The following is an 18,477-nucleotide window of genomic DNA, read 5'->3' on the forward strand; positions in this document are numbered from 1 at the left end:
ATAGCTTCATTCTTATTGGCAATGTCTCTTGGATCATCAATATTTCAGGATTAAACTCTGCCCTCTCTACTGAAAAAAAAAAACAAAACCACATTTATGTTTCTTATAAATGAGGCAACTCAATGTTTCCCTGCTTTTCATCTCACCAAGGGAACTTGGGTGTCAGGCACCTGCAGGCAATCACAGTATTTACTCAAGGAGATTGATGAATGGAGCAGCATCTTTTGCCTAATTTCTCACTAGCAGCTTCTCAATGATTCTATCTTCACTGTGGAGAGCTGTGATGTGTGGGATGAGCATCAGCCTTGGAGACAGATTTGGGTTTAGACCTGGGCTCTGCCCCTGCCTCACTCTGGGACTGAAATGAACAGTTCTGAACTTGTAAAACAGCAGGAGCTAATACTAAGGATTCCCAAAGATAATGAACACAGAAGTACCTGGCACAGTGTCTGATACACGATGTTAAGTGTCCAATAGCCACACAGAATCTATTATTACGTTATTAAACATCCACTGAAGGTGGATGTGTGAGCAGTGTGTAGCTGCAACTGGTCTGGCCCCTATTCCAGTGAACAGTAAAATGTTTCATTTTCACTAAAATTTGATTTCTTCCATGATAAATTCCTCCCACTTTCTTTACCTTTCTCCTAAGAAATCATGACCTGAACAGTTCTTACCTTGGGTAAACTAGAAAAAGACTTCATCTGCAAGCTATTTTTAATCTGACATTTCCTATTGTACCATGACATGAGATTCAGCCTTTTCATGGCTGCACCTGACTATGGCTGACCTCTCGCCCGATGGGAGAATCACAGAATATTATTGCTGACAGAAAGGGGCCATCTGCTCCAGCTATTTTACAAAGCAGATGACCTGATCTGTCCACCTGAGTACTATGATTCTCAGGTGTGTGTTCTTCCCAGGTCATGCTAGGAAGGAAGGAATAATAGGTAACAGGAGCCAACACACACAAATACAAACACTTCCACAAGGAGAATAATTGGCGAAGAAGAGATTTCCAGTTCTGGCCACTGGCAACCCAGGTCAGTTAATATTCAAAGATACAATTCAGTTTAGGAAAAATGATGTATTAAAATCTGAGAATTACCAGGCCTGACCCTGACAGGCAGCAGAGGGAGCTATGGGCTTGAAACCACCACCGGTTTCCCCTCAGAGGGTGAGCACCTGGCCGCCTCCTGCCTATCTCTAGTATACACCGACACTCTTTACTACCTCATCAGAAAGGCAGCCACTTCTGAGACAAATCTCAGGGTCCCTGGAACTAGGTGAAGCACACTCTAAGTCTTTTCTTACTGTTTATTGCCAACATTTCCACACAACAGACCTACAGATTTCAATGAAATAAGCAACGTTTTGTTCTTATTCTCAAAAACAAAGAAAACAGAAATACCACACACACACAAAGCAAAACAAAACACCTTGCTGAGACCATCAGAACATTAGGAGGCAGAAGGCTTACTTACCGCAAAAACTCCTCGAACCACCCAGCCATGGTGTTGCCGTAAAGTTTTACCATATGCATTATCTTGAAAAGAAGAAATACTCCATGAGGGACAATTTCATCAGAATTTGATGTGTTATTTGCATCATGTCCTTTCTAATATACATAGCAGCACATTCCTTAGGTATTAAAAACTGAGGAAAAAAGCTTAATTACAAGATTACATACCCCAAAAGTCCTTGAGTAGGAAAAACAAAACCTCCAGAGATTTTTTTTTTAAAGAAAAATTGGTATTTCCACTCTTACCCTGTGTCAATATAGCTGAATGGCAGCTTATTATTATGGTTGGAAAATTCAACACATATAAGGAAGTAAAAAGGGAGGAAAGGATATTGTCATGTGGAGAATATAATTTAAAATACACTATAAAAACAGAAAAATGCAGTTCTTTGAAATGTTGTGTGACCCTGCACCAGTCCCCTAGCCGACCTCTCTAACCATCTGTTGTCCTCTTTGTAAAGTTTTCTCTAAGTATTTTCTCTTCAATTCTAACATTCTATTCTGGGATGTCAAATGTTAGTCCTAGATGTCCCATGACCCTGGATATACAGTATTAAAGCTAGAACTCTGAAAACTATCATGGAAAGAACAGCTTGATGTTATTAAGCTAGATATAAAGTAACTGGTGAGGCTTATTAATAAGTCAATTCATATTCTAGACTTTAAAGATAAAAACCTATTATTTTTTTCCCACTGAGTTTTAGAAGGAGATTTAAAAACTTCTATATAATAATTTTAATTACAAAAAATAATCTCAAGAACAAGATTACTGCATTTTATGCAAGGGATGTGTTCCTGAAGGCTTTGAATAATTCAATATCCAAATTGAATGCTGAATTGAAATGCCAAATTGAAAACTGATTTTTCTACAGGAATAAACATTCTCTCAGGAGGCACAGCTCTATATCACCACAGTGCATTTTTATTTCAATGCTCCATTTTATTTTTTCAGCATCATCTTTAGTGGTCTACAGAGTCCTCACACTCCTAAATTATAGCACAGAGTACCACGGGGGTTGTTTGACCTTCTTTATCATGTTTTACCACATCAAAATTTTATTCCAAACTTGTTTATTTTCATGGGCTAGTTTTAGCACTAGTACAACCACCACTGCCATCTAATCAGTGCTTGGGTAACACTATAATAGGTTACAAAGACATTTTAAATTGTAACAAGAGCAGAGGTAAAAATAATGACAACAACAAAAAAAACCCTAGACATCAAAACTACAACCACAAGTTCCTATGCAGCAAAACACAGTGTGGCTCACAGAACTGCCGAAGGACATCAGATATCTGCCTTTTACTGAGCACAACAGCCAGGTCGCGTGGCTGCAAGTTTAAACACAGTTTACAATTTATTTGAGTCCTCTAGCTTTAAAATGATGTAATTCTTGTCAATGTCTATTGCTAAAATTAGGGTGAGGCTTCATTAATACTTTTAGGATCAGTTCAGTTCAGTCTCTCAGTCGTGTCCGACTCTTTGTAATCCCATGGACTATAGCACGCCAGGCTTCCCTGTCCATCACCAACTCCTGGAGCTTGCTCAAACTCATGCCCATCGAGCTGGTGATGCCATCCAACCATCTGATTCTCTGTTGTCCCTTTCTCCTCCTGCCTTCAATCTTTCCCAGCATCAGGGTCTTTTCCAATGAGTCAGTTCTTCACATCAGGTGGCCAAAGTATTAGAGTTTCAGCTTCAGCATCAGTCCTTCCGACAAATATTCAGGACTGATTTCCTTCAGGATGGACTGGTTGGATCTCCTTGCAGTCCAAGGGACTCCCAAGAGTCTCCTCCAACACCACAGTTCAAAAGCATCAATTCTTCAGTGCTCAGCTTTCTTTACAGTCCAACTCTCACATCCATACATGACTACTGGAAAACTCATAGCTTTGACTAGACGAACCTTTGTTGGCCAAGTAATGTCTCTGCTTTTCACTACGCTGTCTAGGTTGGTCATAGCTTTTATTCCAAGGAGCAAGGGTCTTTCAATTTCATGGCTATAGTCACCATCTGCAGTGATTTTGGACCCCAAGAAAATAAAGTCTACAACTATTTCCATCTATTTCTGCTTTATTGACTATGCCAAAGCCTTTGACTGTATGGATCACAATAAACTGTGGAAAATTCTAAAAGAAATGGGCATATCAGACCACCTGACCTGTCTCTTTAGAAATTTGTATGGAGGTCAGGAAGCAATAGTTAGAATTGGACATGGAACAACAGACTGGTTCCAAATAGGAAAAGGAGTATGTCAAGGCTGTATATTGTCACCCTGCTTATTTACCTTATATGCAGAGTACATAATGAGAAACGCTGGGCTGGAAGAAGCACAAGCTGGAATCAAGATTGCTGGGAGAAATATAAATAACCTCAGATATGCAGATGACACCATCCTTATGGCAGAAAGTGAAGAAGAGCTAAAGAGCCTCTTGACGAAAGTGAAAGAGGAGAGTGAAAAGGCTGGCTTAAAGCTTAACATTCAGAAAACTAAGATCAAGGCATCCAGCCCCATCACTTCATGGCAAACAGATGGGGAAACAGTGGAAACAGTAGCTGACCTTATGTTTTGGGGCTCCAAAATCACTGCAGATGGTGATTGCAGCCATGAAATTAAAAGACGCTTACTCCTTGGAAGGAAAGTTATGACCAATTTAGACAGCATATTAAAAAGCAGAGACATTACTTTGCCAACAGAGGTCCATCTAGTCAAGGCTATGGTTTTTCCAGTGGTCATGTATGGATGTGAGAGTTGGACTGCAAAGAAAGCTGAGTGCCGAAGAATTGATGCTTTTTAACTTGGTGTTTGAGGAGACTCTTCAGAGTCCCTTGGACTGCAAAGAGATCCAGTCAGTCCATCCTAAAGGAGATCAGTCCTGGGTGTTCACTGGAAGGATTGATGTTGAAACTGAAACTCTAATACTGTGGCCACCTGATGCAAACTGCTTACTCATTTGAAAAGACCCTGATGCTGGGAAAGATTGAGGGCAGGAGGCAAAGGGGACGACAGAGGATGAGATGGTAGGATGGCAACACCAACTCAACGGACATGAGTTTGGTTGGACTCCGGGAGTTGGTAATGGGCAGGGAGGCCTGGCGTGCTGCAGTCCATGGAGTCAAAAGAGTTGGACACGACTGAGAGACTGAGCTGAACTATTTCCACTGGTTCCCCATCTATTTGCTATGAAGTGATGAGACCAGATGCCATGATCTTCATTTTTGAATGTTGGGTTTTAAGCCAGCTTTTTCACTCTCCTCTTTCACTTTCATCAAGAGGCCCTTCAGTCCGTCTTCCCTTTCTGCCATAAGGGTGGTGTCATCCACATATCTGAGGTTACTGATATTTCTCCCGGCAATTTTGATTCCAGCTTGTGCTTCATCCAGCCTAGCATTTCACATGATGTACTCTGCACATAAGTTAAATAAACAGGGTGACAATATACAGTCTTGACGTACTCCTTTCTCAATTTGGAACCAGTCTGTTGTTCCATGTCTGGTTCTAACTGTTGCTTCTTGACCTGCATACAGATTTCTCAGGAGACAGGTCAGGTGGTCCAGTATTCCCATCTCTTGAAGAATTATCCAGTTTGTTGTGATCCACACAGTCAAAGGCTTTAGTGTAGTCAATAAAGCAGAAGCAGATGTATTTCTGGAACTCTCTTGCTTTTTCAATGATCCTACAGATGCTGGCAATTTGATATCTGGTTCCTCTGCCTTTTCTAAATCCAGCTTGAACATCTGGAAGTTCACAGTTCACGTACTGTTGAAGCCTGGCTTGGAGAATTTTGAGCTTTACTCGCGTGTGAGATGAGTGCAATTGTGCAGTAGTCCGAACATTCTTTGGCATTGCCTTTCTTTGGGTTTGGAATGAAAACTGACCTTTTCCAGTCCTGTGGCCACTGCTGAGCTTTCCAAATTTGCTAGCATATTGAGTGCAGCATTTTAACAGTATCATCTTTTAGGACTTGAAATAGCTCACCTGGAATTCCATCACCTCCATTAGCTTTGTTTGTAGTGATGCTTCCTAAGGCCCACTTGACTTCTCACTCCAGGATATCTGGCTCTAGGTGAATGACCACACCATCGTGGTTATCTGGGTCATTAAGGTCTTCTTTGTACAGTTCTTCTGTGTATTCTTGTCACCTTTTCACAGCATCTTCTGCTTCTGTTATGTCCATACCATTTCTGTCATTTATTGTGCCCATCTTTTTGTTCCCTTTTCATTCATTCAAAAGGGAACTTTTAGCATACCTTACTACAATTTTACACAATTCAAATTTGCATAAAATACATTATATTTTGTATAAAATAAGACTGCACATTTGAATTCTAACAGCAGATTTCCCTGGCTATCTAAAGTTTTAGGAATGGGTTGAAATGCCAGCATCCAGTACAGCAAAGCTAAAGTAGAAATGATAAAAACGAATAAATTCAAGTGTAGAAGGAGCTCTTAGAGAGCCTAAAGGAGAAATTAAGAGGAAATTCAATCTTTTTCTTAAGAGAAGAGTCTGAGTAGGCTAGAGCATTGTCAAAGATATAAGTCTTCAATGAAAATCATACTTAAACCCTATCTGATTCTCTAAGGGGACAGATGTTATCAGAGACATTTTAGAAGGTATACAAGACCTTAGTGAAGAAAGGGTTGTCAGCACACAAAGTGTACCGGTGCAGATGGGCAGGAAATACTAGGCACAGCCTCTGGGGTAAATCAGCAAGACTGTCAACTTTCCAAGCATCTGCGGAGCCGTCTGGGCTGGTAATATAGTGTACAGGCCCATGGAAAACATCCAGAGGTGAGTCACAGAGTACAGTGGGAAAACTGTATTTCTTGTGATCCTCATCCATGTAAGGTATTAAATACCATTAAAAATTAGCAGATGAAATTCAGTGCCATTACAATCTGCTCATGGACAGTCACAATGGAACAGCTGCTCCATCAATAAGAATTTCATATGAGCCTACCACACACCCTTTACTGTGCAAGGCAGCAGGGATCTCTGGGTGATTTAAACTCAGTCCCCTATCCTCAGGAAGTTCATGGGCTTTTAAGAGAACCAGTGTTTAACAAATCATTATTATGTAAACTGCCAACTGCTGTAACAGACATCTGTATCTAGTACTACAGGAAACGAGAGAGGTGAATCCAGCCTGGGAGCATGTGGACAAAGAGAATTCTCCAGAGGACTCGCAAAGGCTGGCTAGGGCAGAGAGGAGGGCGGTGGCTGGAGCTGCAGACGGAGGAAGCTACATGGAGATGGTGGCAGGAAGGGAGAACCATTCACTAGGGCTGCAGATACTGGAGATGGGGCCAAATTGGGAGGACCTTTTAATGCCATGTAAAGGGTTCTGAACTTCCCATCTGAAGCACAGTAGTAGTTTAAAAAGGTATAAAACTGCTTTTTTTTTTTCCTTCAAAAATAATGTTTTCATTGTTAAAAACACGGACAATGTAAAAAGGGAAGAACTAAAGAGATATATAATCATGCCTCCCAGAGATAACCACATAGGGCATTCTAGAGGTATACTCTTTTAAGTCTTCTTTACTATACAGATAGTATTATTTTCTTCTACTAATAGTCACGATCATTCTAATTTGGAAATTGTGGTGGGGAAGTAAAAAGAAACCCACATTTCTTTACAGTATGTAGCAAACACAGGTGCCTCCTGTCCTGGTCTTTGAGCCTTCAGCTCCAGAGCTTACCTGGCAGACAAACTGCCTGTTTATAAGGGCTCTGGATCCAGTACTTCTCCAACCTCAGGGACTTTATACCTTTCCTACCCTTTGCCAGTGAAGTAAACTACTCAAAAAGGCCCAGAAACCTTTCTTCACGCCCCCTTCTATGGGATAGCAAGAAAACAAGGATGTGGTGAGCCCAGGTAAGAGGGGCAGCCTGGTCTAAGGAAGAGAGAGCTTCTACAGGAACACTATCTCTGTATCCCACCTGGTCCTTCTAGAGGAGGCAGCTGTTCTTTGCTGTGCCTGCATCTTGCCAAGAGAAGAGTTCCACTGGGCAAAACACCAGCCAGGCAGTCTAACAGGAGAAGAGGGAAGCAGAGAATTTCGGCTGGGTCCTGAAACAGGCCTAGGAAGACCACTTCTGCAATTGAAAACCAACAAATAAAACTCATAAAGAAAAAGACTTGACCAAAGTCCTTAGGTGACTTCTAGGGCCGCACACATCCCTGCCACGTGAGGATGCATTAAGCTAGGATGAAGTCTATAAGCCTGACCTGTTTTGGTTACCTAGAGAAGATTAGAAAATGAAAGACATTAATCTTCACTGAACTACCCATTCATTATCATAATGCATGTTCTATAATCTGGAAGTATTTTTGGCCTCTGAAAGACATAAATGATTCCCTTCTTCCAGTTTTTTTAAATGTGTCAGTTCCTTAGAAACTAAATCAAAATTTCTGAGTAGGAAGCACTGACAATCACCTTGCCCAACTCTTTTCTTTTTATAGATTAAAAAAACAGAAGACCCAGAGAGATAGTTACCTGCCCAAGGTCACAAAACTAAAAGCAATGAGGACTTAGGCCATTCCTGTCACATTAAAGCATCCTGACAAAACTGATGTTTATTCTTTGTGATACAACAAAATAATGAAAATGAAAAATGTGCCTTTTCCCAGCCGTATCTTGAAAAAAATCGGAACCTTATTCTATTTATGGAAACAACGCTGATCTCATTTTTTTTAATGGTTAGTCAAAACCTTTGTACGAAGTATTTAGAAATGATGCCTCAATCCATTACAGCATCTGAGTACCAACAACCTTTCCATTACTGCTGATAGACAGCTATTCTGTCCAGAAGCAGAATGCATGAGAATGTTTCTTGCAAATCTATAACTAGTAAGGACTTACAAAGTTACTTTGGGTTGTACACAGGACAATAGAGAAATACAAATCCAAGTTTTAAGAGAGCTTGAGAAGCAGACAAGTAAAGGCAGGAAGCGTGGCATCAATCATTCACTGAGCTCAGGAAACACGAATTATCTCAGTTCTGTAAATGAGTTAAATTAGGAAGTTCTCAGACAAGAATCATGAACGAAGAAAGATTTGAAAGTGAATAAGCAGAAAATAGAGTGGAAAAGGAATAATGTGTATAATGTGACACCATGTATATGAGTTTAAAACATGCAATATAATATAGATACTGTTTATGGACACATAAATATATAGTTAAAGTATAAAAGCATTTATTATATAATAATAAACTAACAAGTTCTGAATGAAGATCTTCTCTGGAAGTAATGGGGTCATGAGGTAGTAGGTGGATTGTGTTTATATATTTGTCCAAATGATAAACATTTGATATAATTTAAATGGGCTTTCCAGGTGGCACAGCAGGCTTTCCAGGTGGCACAGCAGTAAAGAATCCGCTTGCCAAGCAGAAGACGCAGGAGTCATGGCTCAATCCTGGGTAGGGAAGATATCCTGGAGTAGAAAATGGCAATCTGCTCCAGTATTCTCACCTGGAAAATGCCAAGGACAGAGGAGCCTGGCGGGCTACAGGCCACAGGCTTGCAAAGAGTTGAACGCAATTGAGCACACACACCAAAAGACCTACTACTAGGAAAACCCCCAAATTCTATAAAGTGACTAAGTTTCAGGCAAAATGAATAGTGTGGAGAAAAGCTAACTTAATAACCAGTTGACAGAGATGAAACCAGTACCCAAAGATATCCTATGTTACCTTCAGGCACCATGGAGATGAAAACTTGTACTGTAAGCCAGCTCTGCCATTAGAGCACACGCTGTGAATAGTTCTGAAGATGGCATGACTTCATTCACACGTCCCAGGACTTCCAGAACAGTTAGATCAAGTTATGATTTGATGTCAAATATCTAATAGCAAGTTCTGATTTTCTCTCTCATATAGCTCTCCTTATTTGTGAAAGCCTTTTATAGTAACTGTATAACTGAGTATCCTTTAATTTTTTTTTCCTATTCTGTGCTAGAGATTTTGGTTAGGTTAATGTTTACATGACATTTATGAAGTCATTTGGAGGTGAGGGATGTGGCAATACGCTACCCTGCTGAGGGAGCAGTGCAGAGCATATAACATTTAGTACAATGGTGCATGAAATGGCAGAGCAACTTTTCTTCCTTTCACTTACAAGGATGCTTTCTGAAGCCTCTTTTTGATGTCGCATCTGTGAATGGAGGGGCTCAGCTACAAGGTGGATCATTAAACACATTTGCTTTGTGTACCCAACTCTTTCCTTAGAATGATCTCTAGAGAATATCAGAGGACACTAGAGTTCAGAGCAGCTCTTGGCATGAGACCACCCAAAACATTCCACTCCAATCATCACTATGGGGGATTCAAGAGATGGCTCAAATGCAAAAGGGGGCAGTGTAAAGCTGATGATCTCCCTACAGATGCTGAAAACTCATTCTAGGTCACAGAACTGCAGCAATACAATGACTATACATGCATTTTCCAGAAAGTTAATAGATGTTACTGCTTTCATTTTGTCATTTTCAACTTTTACATATCTCCCATTTTTAAAGCCATTAAGACTATGCAAGTTTTATGAGCATTTACCTCAAAACCTGTCTTAGGCAGTAGATTTCAAATTTGGGAGTATCATCAAGGTTTATCTTTAATTTATCCCCACTAATTCTCCTACTACTCCTAGGTTAGGAAAAATTTTCAGGCATTGGATAACCAGTCCATTATCATGAAAAGGAGGCAAAATTAACTAATACTATGGGTAACTAATTTCAGTACTTTTACTCCTGCTTATTTAATAATCATTTAGAGGCAGTCAAAATTCCCAAATAACCAAATGTAGCCTAGCAACACGTGAGCTTCAACATCCCAGCTCTGGACGAATGAGTTTCAAATTGTAACATGGATTAGAATCACCGATCACACACACTGTTGGGTCCCATTTCAGGAGTTTCTGAGTCAGCAGGTGTCAGGTGGGACCCACTAGCCTGCAATTCTAGTAAGTTTTCAGATGCTGCTGTCCTTGGACCACTCTGAGAACCACTGGTCTGGATCTGGGACCCTAGGGAAAGTACTTATCTTCTCTAAAGTTTAGTTTATCACTATAAAAGGGGAGTACTCAGACTAAAGAAGATGTTTATGGAGAACCTTGTGTCATGCCAACACTGAGTGCTCTATAAATGGTAGCTGTTATTACAATAACTCAAATTCAATTTTAGAATGAAAAAATGTAAGCTAATTTGCCTATATATGTCATATAAATTACACATACCCACTCTTTAACCTATATACCCAAACTACTTCATTTTAGATAAAAGTTCTACTTATAAAAGCTATTATTTCAAAATGAGAAAAAAGAAGCCATTAGTCTAGAAGAAATATGCATCAAGGAGCCTATGGGTTCTAAGTGGTTAATGTGTAACATTTCTTATAAAGCTCTATTTGTTTGCACAAAGCTTGTTGTGTCTGTGTTCAGAGGGGAGGGGGTGGTTAGGGGAGCTTTCTCTCTCCACGTTGAACCACAGCAGGAAACTAGGAATCCCTGTAAGCAAAGATATTTTAAATCATGAAAACCTCTGAAATAATCCTAAGCATCAGGATGAAAATCTCAAATTTACAGTCCCCCTTTCCTTTTCACTAAAAGTAGTCCAGCAGGGAAGAGAAAGAAGGAAAAGTTGAGACTGGCTGTGATTATTTCAGCTTTGAAGCAGCATTTACCCTTTAAGTCTCCTCTCTCTTCACAAAGTCAACATCTCTGGGCCCAGTCTCCAAATAAAAGGTAGGGAGAAAATAGGGATGGGGCAGGGCAGAAATGGCATATCCTCAACTTCCTCTCGACCTCCAAGGTAAGCAGCTGGGTTCCCCTCTCCCCTAGCTCCAGCAGAGGGGTGTGGGATCAGCATCCCGCACTGTCCCTCACACAGCCAACAATCACAAAGCAGCAGCATCCTGTGACAAGCAGAGTGCACCCCCAGGCACCCAGTGCTGAATCCCATACCATCTGCATTTTCTTGCAGGTGGAGGTGGTGGAATCTTCCTTCTACTGTGAAATTTCCATACTGAGAAGTCAATCTGGAGGGAAATCTCTAGCTTAGCAACTGAGCTTTGTAAACTTTCCATTTCTGATTTGGGACAAATAAGCCCATTTTCTGGTAGGTTATTAACTGTGCATATGTCATGATGATGAGAATATAAACAGCAATAGAGTTAACCTCTGTAAGTGCTTACCGGGCTTCCCTGGTGGCTCAGATGGTAAAGTGCCTGTCTGCAATGCTGGAGACCCAGGTTCGATCCCTGGGTTGGGAAGATTCCCTGGAGAAGAAAATGGCAGCCCACTCCAGTACTCTTGCTTAGAAAATCCCATGGACCGAGGAGCCTGGTAGGTTACAGTCCATGGGGTTGCAAAGAGTTGGACAGAACTGAGTGACTTCAGTTTCAAGTGCTTACTATATGCCAAATTTCTAATCTTTTCACATGCATAAATCTACTTAATCTTTACAACAATCTTATTAAGGAAATCAAATCATCATTTCCATTTTATAGATGAGGAAGCTGAGGCACAGAAAAGTAAATTGCCTAAGGGCACAATACTTTCCAGAAAGTCCATGATGTTAATCACTCCACAAAGTCATAAAATTTGATAGATACTGGTTAGGGGGTCCTAACTGTCATGGTGAATATACTTTTAGTACTGAAATCAGGACGTACAGTGGACAATATAATTGATACTGTCTTCGAAATTCAAGGATGAATGAGAAGCCCCCAAATGCAGGTAGCTCAGGGATGGTGGAGAAGACCTTTTGTGGGAAGAATGAAGACCCTGGAGACAGCAACCCCAAAGTGACCCTGCTCCAGATCCTTTGTAGTCTTAGCAAGTCTTTTAGTCTTTCAGAATTTCTATAACCTGACCTGTAAAAACAGATCGATGTTAGGATTATCTAAATTTTTTATACAGTGTTACAGAAATATCAGCTTTATATTGTTTCATGGCACATCAGCAAGTTTCCAGACAGGGAAGCCTGGGAAAATTATGTAGGGCTCATGACACATAAGGATTTATTTAAGAACTGACTTCTTTAAAATATTAGGTTTTCCTATTGAAAGATGGTTCTCTATTAATTTAGCTCTTCTTTAAGACAAACTGATTTTTAATAAATTAGATGTAAATTACCAGGTCACTATCTCATGGGTAGTGAGAAACAATTAATAATAATGAAATGGAAAAGAAACAAAATCAAATCTTGAAAAGCACACCCTGTCTCCTCCTCCAGGGGTCTCCATTCTACATCCTCTTCAATTAATCAATCAAAATGTAGAGAACACTTACTCAGGGCTGTCTGGATGTCCTTTTCTCCATTTTTCACTTCAGTCAAAAATCCTTTCAAAAATTTGAGACCTCTAAAACAAAAAAAAAAAAAGGAGGAAATATTATTTCCAAAGTTCACTTATATTGAATAGGTATGAAAAAATGGCAGACGTAAGCTTCTTTTTCAACAGTATCTTGGGCACAGCAATAAACAGATTAAGTCACATGGCTGTCCTTTTTGTTTCTTCCCTGTGATTTCCCTTTAGCTTGCTCTAGATCATTCTTATCTGAAATACCTAAACAGTGGTTTTCAAAATGTGGTCCCAAGACCAGCTGCTTCAGCATCATCTGGAAACTAGCCAGTAATGCAAATTCCGGGGCCCCACTCCAGACTTGCTGAATCAGAAACTGTGGGTTTTGGGTGGGGCAATCTCTGTTTTTTTCAATAAGCCCTTGAAATGATTCTGATGCTGTTACAGTTTGTGATCCACTGACTTAAAGACAAACTAATCAGCTTTACCGTCCTTTATGATTCCTATCTTTTATATTCTATTAATATGAACAATGTTTTATCATTATCAAGACAGAGGCAAAAAAAAAAAAGTTGGCGTTCTATTCATCAGGCCTTCTGTACAACTGCGTTCCAGCCTGCAATTAGAGGTAGCCGCCTTCGCCTAACAATCTTATTGCAGGTAACATTTCAACTTGACTAGATTTCACCTGCTGCCCTACCCCGGCCACCTCACCTCTTCAGCCACAGGAGGGCTTCCGTAGCCGAGTTCCTGACCTGGGCTACATCGGCCTCCACTTCGTGTAGCACTATCTTCTGGAGTGTGGTAAACTCTTCTTTGTTGGTAATATACTTCTGGTTCACTTTCTGCAGGAAAAGCAGAGAAATAAGTTTAAAGTGCTAAAGCTACCAAGCAAGTCAGTTTACATAAGTTTGTTAAGCAGGCCTCTAAGAAATTAAAATATATTAATATTTTATAATATTATAATTTTATAATATTATATAATATTATAATTTAAAATATATATTAAAATAAATTAAGCCTCTATTACCTTCGTCTTTATGTTTTCCAAGTAATCTGTTTTATTTGTTTGAGAATTCTTATTGGGTTTAAGTCAGATTTAAATAGTTTGAGGGTTTTAAGGCACTGTTTTTAAAGTATTTTTTTCTCCTGTGAGAAAGGTTCTTACAGCTGGCCTATGCTTTTCATCCTGAGTATAAACTCAACAACCATTTGTTTTTGATAAGATTTCATGCAACTACTCCCTCCAAATTAAGTCTTCAGAGACAAGCTAGTATACTCACTTTAATATTTCCAACTAGATCCATCTTAACAGGAGCAAACACCGTAGGGCCAAGTTTGTCTAGAAGAAAAAATTGAGAACATCATTGAAAAAGAAATTTTTTCAAGTGGAAAATAAACTTAATGGATAACACTCCCAACTTTCATTTTTTGCTTTTAAATCATTTTCTAAACATAAGCTTCAAAGATTTCTGGGACACTGTCATTACTTTTTTCTACTGTACTGCTCCCGAGTAACTACAATGAGGCCTTAAGGGCATGTGAGGATAATCTTCTAAGTTGAGAATAGGGCTGCACTGTCCAATATGGTAGCTGGTAGATATGTGGCTATTGAGCACCTGGCAATCAATGTACCTATTCCAAACTGAAATGTGAAGTATAAATATACCAGACTTCAAAGACTTAGTATCAAAGAAAAAAAAAAAAAGCTCATTAATGATTTTTTTATACTGAGTCCAAGTTCAGATGATATATATACCAAGTTAGATAAAATACATTATTAAAATTAGCTTTATCTGTTTTGCTTTACAAATTTAATATGCCTCCTAGAAAATTTTAAATTATATATAGTAGCTTAAATATTTTTGTTGGAAGAGCAAATTAAAAGAAAAAAATAACACAAAGAGTATAGCTAAAAAGACAAAATGTAATAAAATTCTAAAATACTTGACTCATCCAAAAGAAAGGCAGGAACAAAGGTAGGTAAAAAGCTAAAAGAGGAAGTAAAATAGAATATGAAAAAGTAATTGACTAATTGTCTAGAAATCAAGAAAGGAGTACATAAGGAAAAATATATAAGACAAATACAAAATAAGTAGCCAAAATGGTAGAAACAGCAAGATAGAAGGCTTAAATTCATCCAAACAACGTAATTTATTACATTAAGTACAGGAAAAAATGATAATTTCAAAAAACACAGAAAATACATTTTGTAAAACTAACTCATCCATGATTATAAAAAACTATTCAATATACAAGTCAACTGTATCTGTATGCTATTAATGAACAATTAGAAAATGATATACTTCTCCTGATAGCATAAAGAAACATAAAATTTTAAAATCTATTCATGACAAAAGATGTGTAAGAGTCTCATGCCCTACCGACTGAGCTAGCTGGGCAGCTTCAAAAGATGTGTAAGACCTTTACACTATACAAAACATTGCTGTGAAAATAAACACCTAATTAAATGGAGAGATATGGCACATTCATAAAAGACTCAATGTTGTTTGAGATATCAATTTCCTAGTAACTGGTTACAGATTCAACTGAATCCCAGCAGACTTGTTAACAAAATTGAAAAGCTAAAATTCATATGGACATTCAAAGGACCTAGAATTGCCAAACATCTTGACGAGGACAATTTACATTATATGATTTCAAGCCTTACAAATGAGGCACAGTAATTAAGATACTATAATTCTAGGGTAACGAAAAACAGATTATTGAAACAGAAGAGACTCCAGAAACAGATCCACACTTATGGGGTCAACTGATTTTCAAAAAACTGCCAAGTAACAAAAAAGGGAAAAGATACTTTTACAACAACAACAAAAAAATGGTTTTTGAACAACAAGGTAAAGGAAAAGAAAAAAAGGAATCTCAACCTTTACCTCACACCACATAGAAAACTAATTTCAAGATGGATCATAGATGTAAACATAAAAAATAAAGAGTGTAGAAGACAACACAGAAGAATATTTTCATGACCCTGAGGATAAGCAAAGATTACTTAGGATACTGCAAGTACTAATTATAAAAGAAATAAAATAAATCGATTTAATGAAAATTAAAAATTCCACATATTTCAGAAGGCATCATTAAAAAAAGAAGCAAACAAGCCATAGTCTGGGGGGAAATATTCATAATGAAAATGTCTACAATGAAACATTATTCAGAACACACAAAGAACTCTTTCAACTCAATAATAAAAAGAAAACTAACCAACTTTTAAAAATAAATTAAAGATATGAACAGACGGCATGAAGGAAGAGACAGTAATGGTTTATATATGAAAAACTGCTCAACATCATTAGTCATCGGGGAAATAAAAATTAAAGCCACAAGGCACCACTGAACACTCACAGGAATGGCTAAAACCAAAAATACTGACACCATCAAGTGCTAGTGAGGACGTGAAGCAACCAGAATCCTCATACATTACTGTTAGGCGTGCACAACGGTACAACCACTCCACGAAGTTAGAGGTACAAACCCTATGAATCAGCAATTCCGCTCTACGTTATTAAGAAAAATGAAAACATGTGCCCACAGACGCAAAAATATTAAGAGCAATTTCACTTATAATAGCCCCAAACAGGGGCTTCTCTGGTGGCTCAGTGGTTAAGAATCCACCTCAACGCAGAAAACATAGGTTTGATCCCTGGATCAGAAAGATCCCCTGGAGAAGGAAATGGCAACTCACTCCAGTTTTACTGCCTGGGAAATTCCATGGTCAGAGGAGCCTGGCAGGCTACAGTCCCTGGGGTCATAAAAGAGTCGGATATGACTTAAGAGACTGAACAACAACAACAAAGCCCCAAATAAGAAATTATCCAAATGTCTATCAGTAGAAGACTGAAGAAATAAATTGGGGTATACTCCCGTAACAGAATACTATTCAGCAATAAAAAGGAATGAGTTACTAATAAACCTAACAATAAAGATGAAAACTTTACACCGAGAGTGTAACGCAAGAGTATGTAAGTGATTCCACTTATTTGAAATCTTAGAACATGCAAAACTAACCTACAGTAACAGAAAGCAGTACGGTTGCCTTGGGCTGGGAGACAGTTTGGGGACTGACTGCAATAGGGGACATTCTGGGATAATGAAAGCATATTCTGTCTTGATAGAGGAGTGGATTACACCAGTAGATGCGTTTGTCAAAACTCATTAAATTATAACAGTTAAGTTCTATGCAAAATCAACCTTGACTTAAAAAAAGAGATACATAGTTAAACAGATTCTACAGCAAACTTTAACACATTAGCAATTCCTGGTATTACTGGCTCTACAAAAAGTCAATGGAATTTAAACTTAAAGTTATATATGTAATGTTTTTTAATCTGAAAAAATGTTTTAGGTGGTAAAATGCATTTTCATAGTGTTGTTGCTGCTGTTCACTTGCTAAGCTGTGTCTGACTCTTTAGGACCCCATAGACTATAGCATGCGAGGCTCCTCTGTCCTCCACTATCTCCCAGAGTGTGTTCATGTCCATTTTCATACTACTAGTGGATTTGAAGATCTGTTCCTCAACTACTAATACTTTCACTTTTGCTCTTAAATATGATTTCTAGAAAACAGAATTCCCTTTTTTCATTACACAGCTCTGGGATCATTATTAATCATAATTAGAAATGAAGTGGAATTATGTGATAATGTTTAAGGTCACACAGTTTTAACTGTATGTGTCTGGTGATATGAAGAGGTAGATAAGAAGGGTCATCTAACTGTACACATAGTTCAGTGTATTTTTACTACAAAATAACTTCATTGAAACAGATTCCAGAAACAAATGAATTTAAGGCAAATCTAGCAATCTTACCTAATACTGGAACCACAGCATAACATGATGCTAAGAATGCTTCTGTGGGAATGCCACTGTCTTCCAGAAGTTCAATGTCACTAAAGCTAAACAATTTAGTGAAACAAAGGAGGAAAGATTGAAAATACAATATTAGCATGCTCTGCACTTCAGAGGTAGTCATGAAAACAGCTAAGCCTCTGAGAACACATCAATTAGGCTTATTCACAAACACGACCAACCCAGTGACTGTTTTCCTATTATAACACGGTCTAATAAAACCACTTTCCAAAGGCAATTCACCAAAGCAAGCTAAAACTTGTTGACAGCATATATTCTTGCAATCCAGCTTCTTCTTATCCACTGCTTCAGACAAGGTGAACAATAAAGCAGACACATGGTACGCCACAATCTCTATTCTGGAGGAAGACTGGTATCCAAATGTCAGTGATGTGAAAGAGTAGAGAATACCATGAATACCTGGTGTTCATGGTACTAAAGAAAGTTGGGATGACTTCTTGGTCTTCTTCCCAATGGGATTCTGGAGAGCTGTTTGTGGAGTGCAATTCAGGCTGTGCCAAGTCGCTGTCATGATTTCCCAGGCTTTCCTCTCCAACTTCCTTCATCATTTCACCTTGGACTGTATAGCAGAAGATACCTATTAGTAACTTTTATTTTTTACAAAGATTAATTTATATACATATTTATTGTTGAACATTTCTAACACAGCAAAGTATAAAGAAAGAAAAATCAATGAGTGAAATATTACACATCACACACAAAATTGGGTTTAAATATATGTAGATTTTCATCCAGCTTCTTTTCATTGATATCATAAATGTTTTCATT

The 18,477-nt window shown here is 38.5% G+C and overlaps 1 protein-coding gene across 5 annotated transcripts in view; it reads right to left on the bottom strand.

Annotated features, from left to right (window-relative positions):
* PLEKHA8 (pleckstrin homology domain containing A8) overlaps nt 1–18,477 on the bottom strand; it is a 68,158-nt gene that overhangs the window by 10,025 nt on the left and 39,656 nt on the right. For 4 of the 5 annotated variants that reach the window (XM_043463294.1, XM_043463295.1, XM_043463297.1 and 1 more), the window contains 7 exons: nt 18,109–18,268; nt 17,650–17,735; nt 14,104–14,162; nt 13,535–13,665; nt 12,810–12,880; nt 7,466–7,621; nt 1,485–1,546 (listed from right to left, as the gene is read on the bottom strand). In XM_043463294.1, coding sequence (XP_043319229.1) covers nt 1,485–1,546; nt 7,466–7,621; nt 12,810–12,880; nt 13,535–13,665; nt 14,104–14,162; nt 17,650–17,735; nt 18,109–18,268 — 725 coding nt within the window. The remainder of the gene's footprint in view (nt 1–1,484; nt 1,547–7,465; nt 7,622–12,809; nt 12,881–13,534; nt 13,666–14,103; nt 14,163–17,649; nt 17,736–18,108; nt 18,269–18,477) is intronic. The other variant, XM_043463296.1, reaches the window with a different exon arrangement.

Source organism: Cervus canadensis, chromosome 3, assembly GCF_019320065.1.
Source record: "Cervus canadensis isolate Bull #8, Minnesota chromosome 3, ASM1932006v1, whole genome shotgun sequence".
Lineage (NCBI taxonomy): Eukaryota > Metazoa > Chordata > Mammalia > Artiodactyla > Cervidae > Cervus > Cervus canadensis.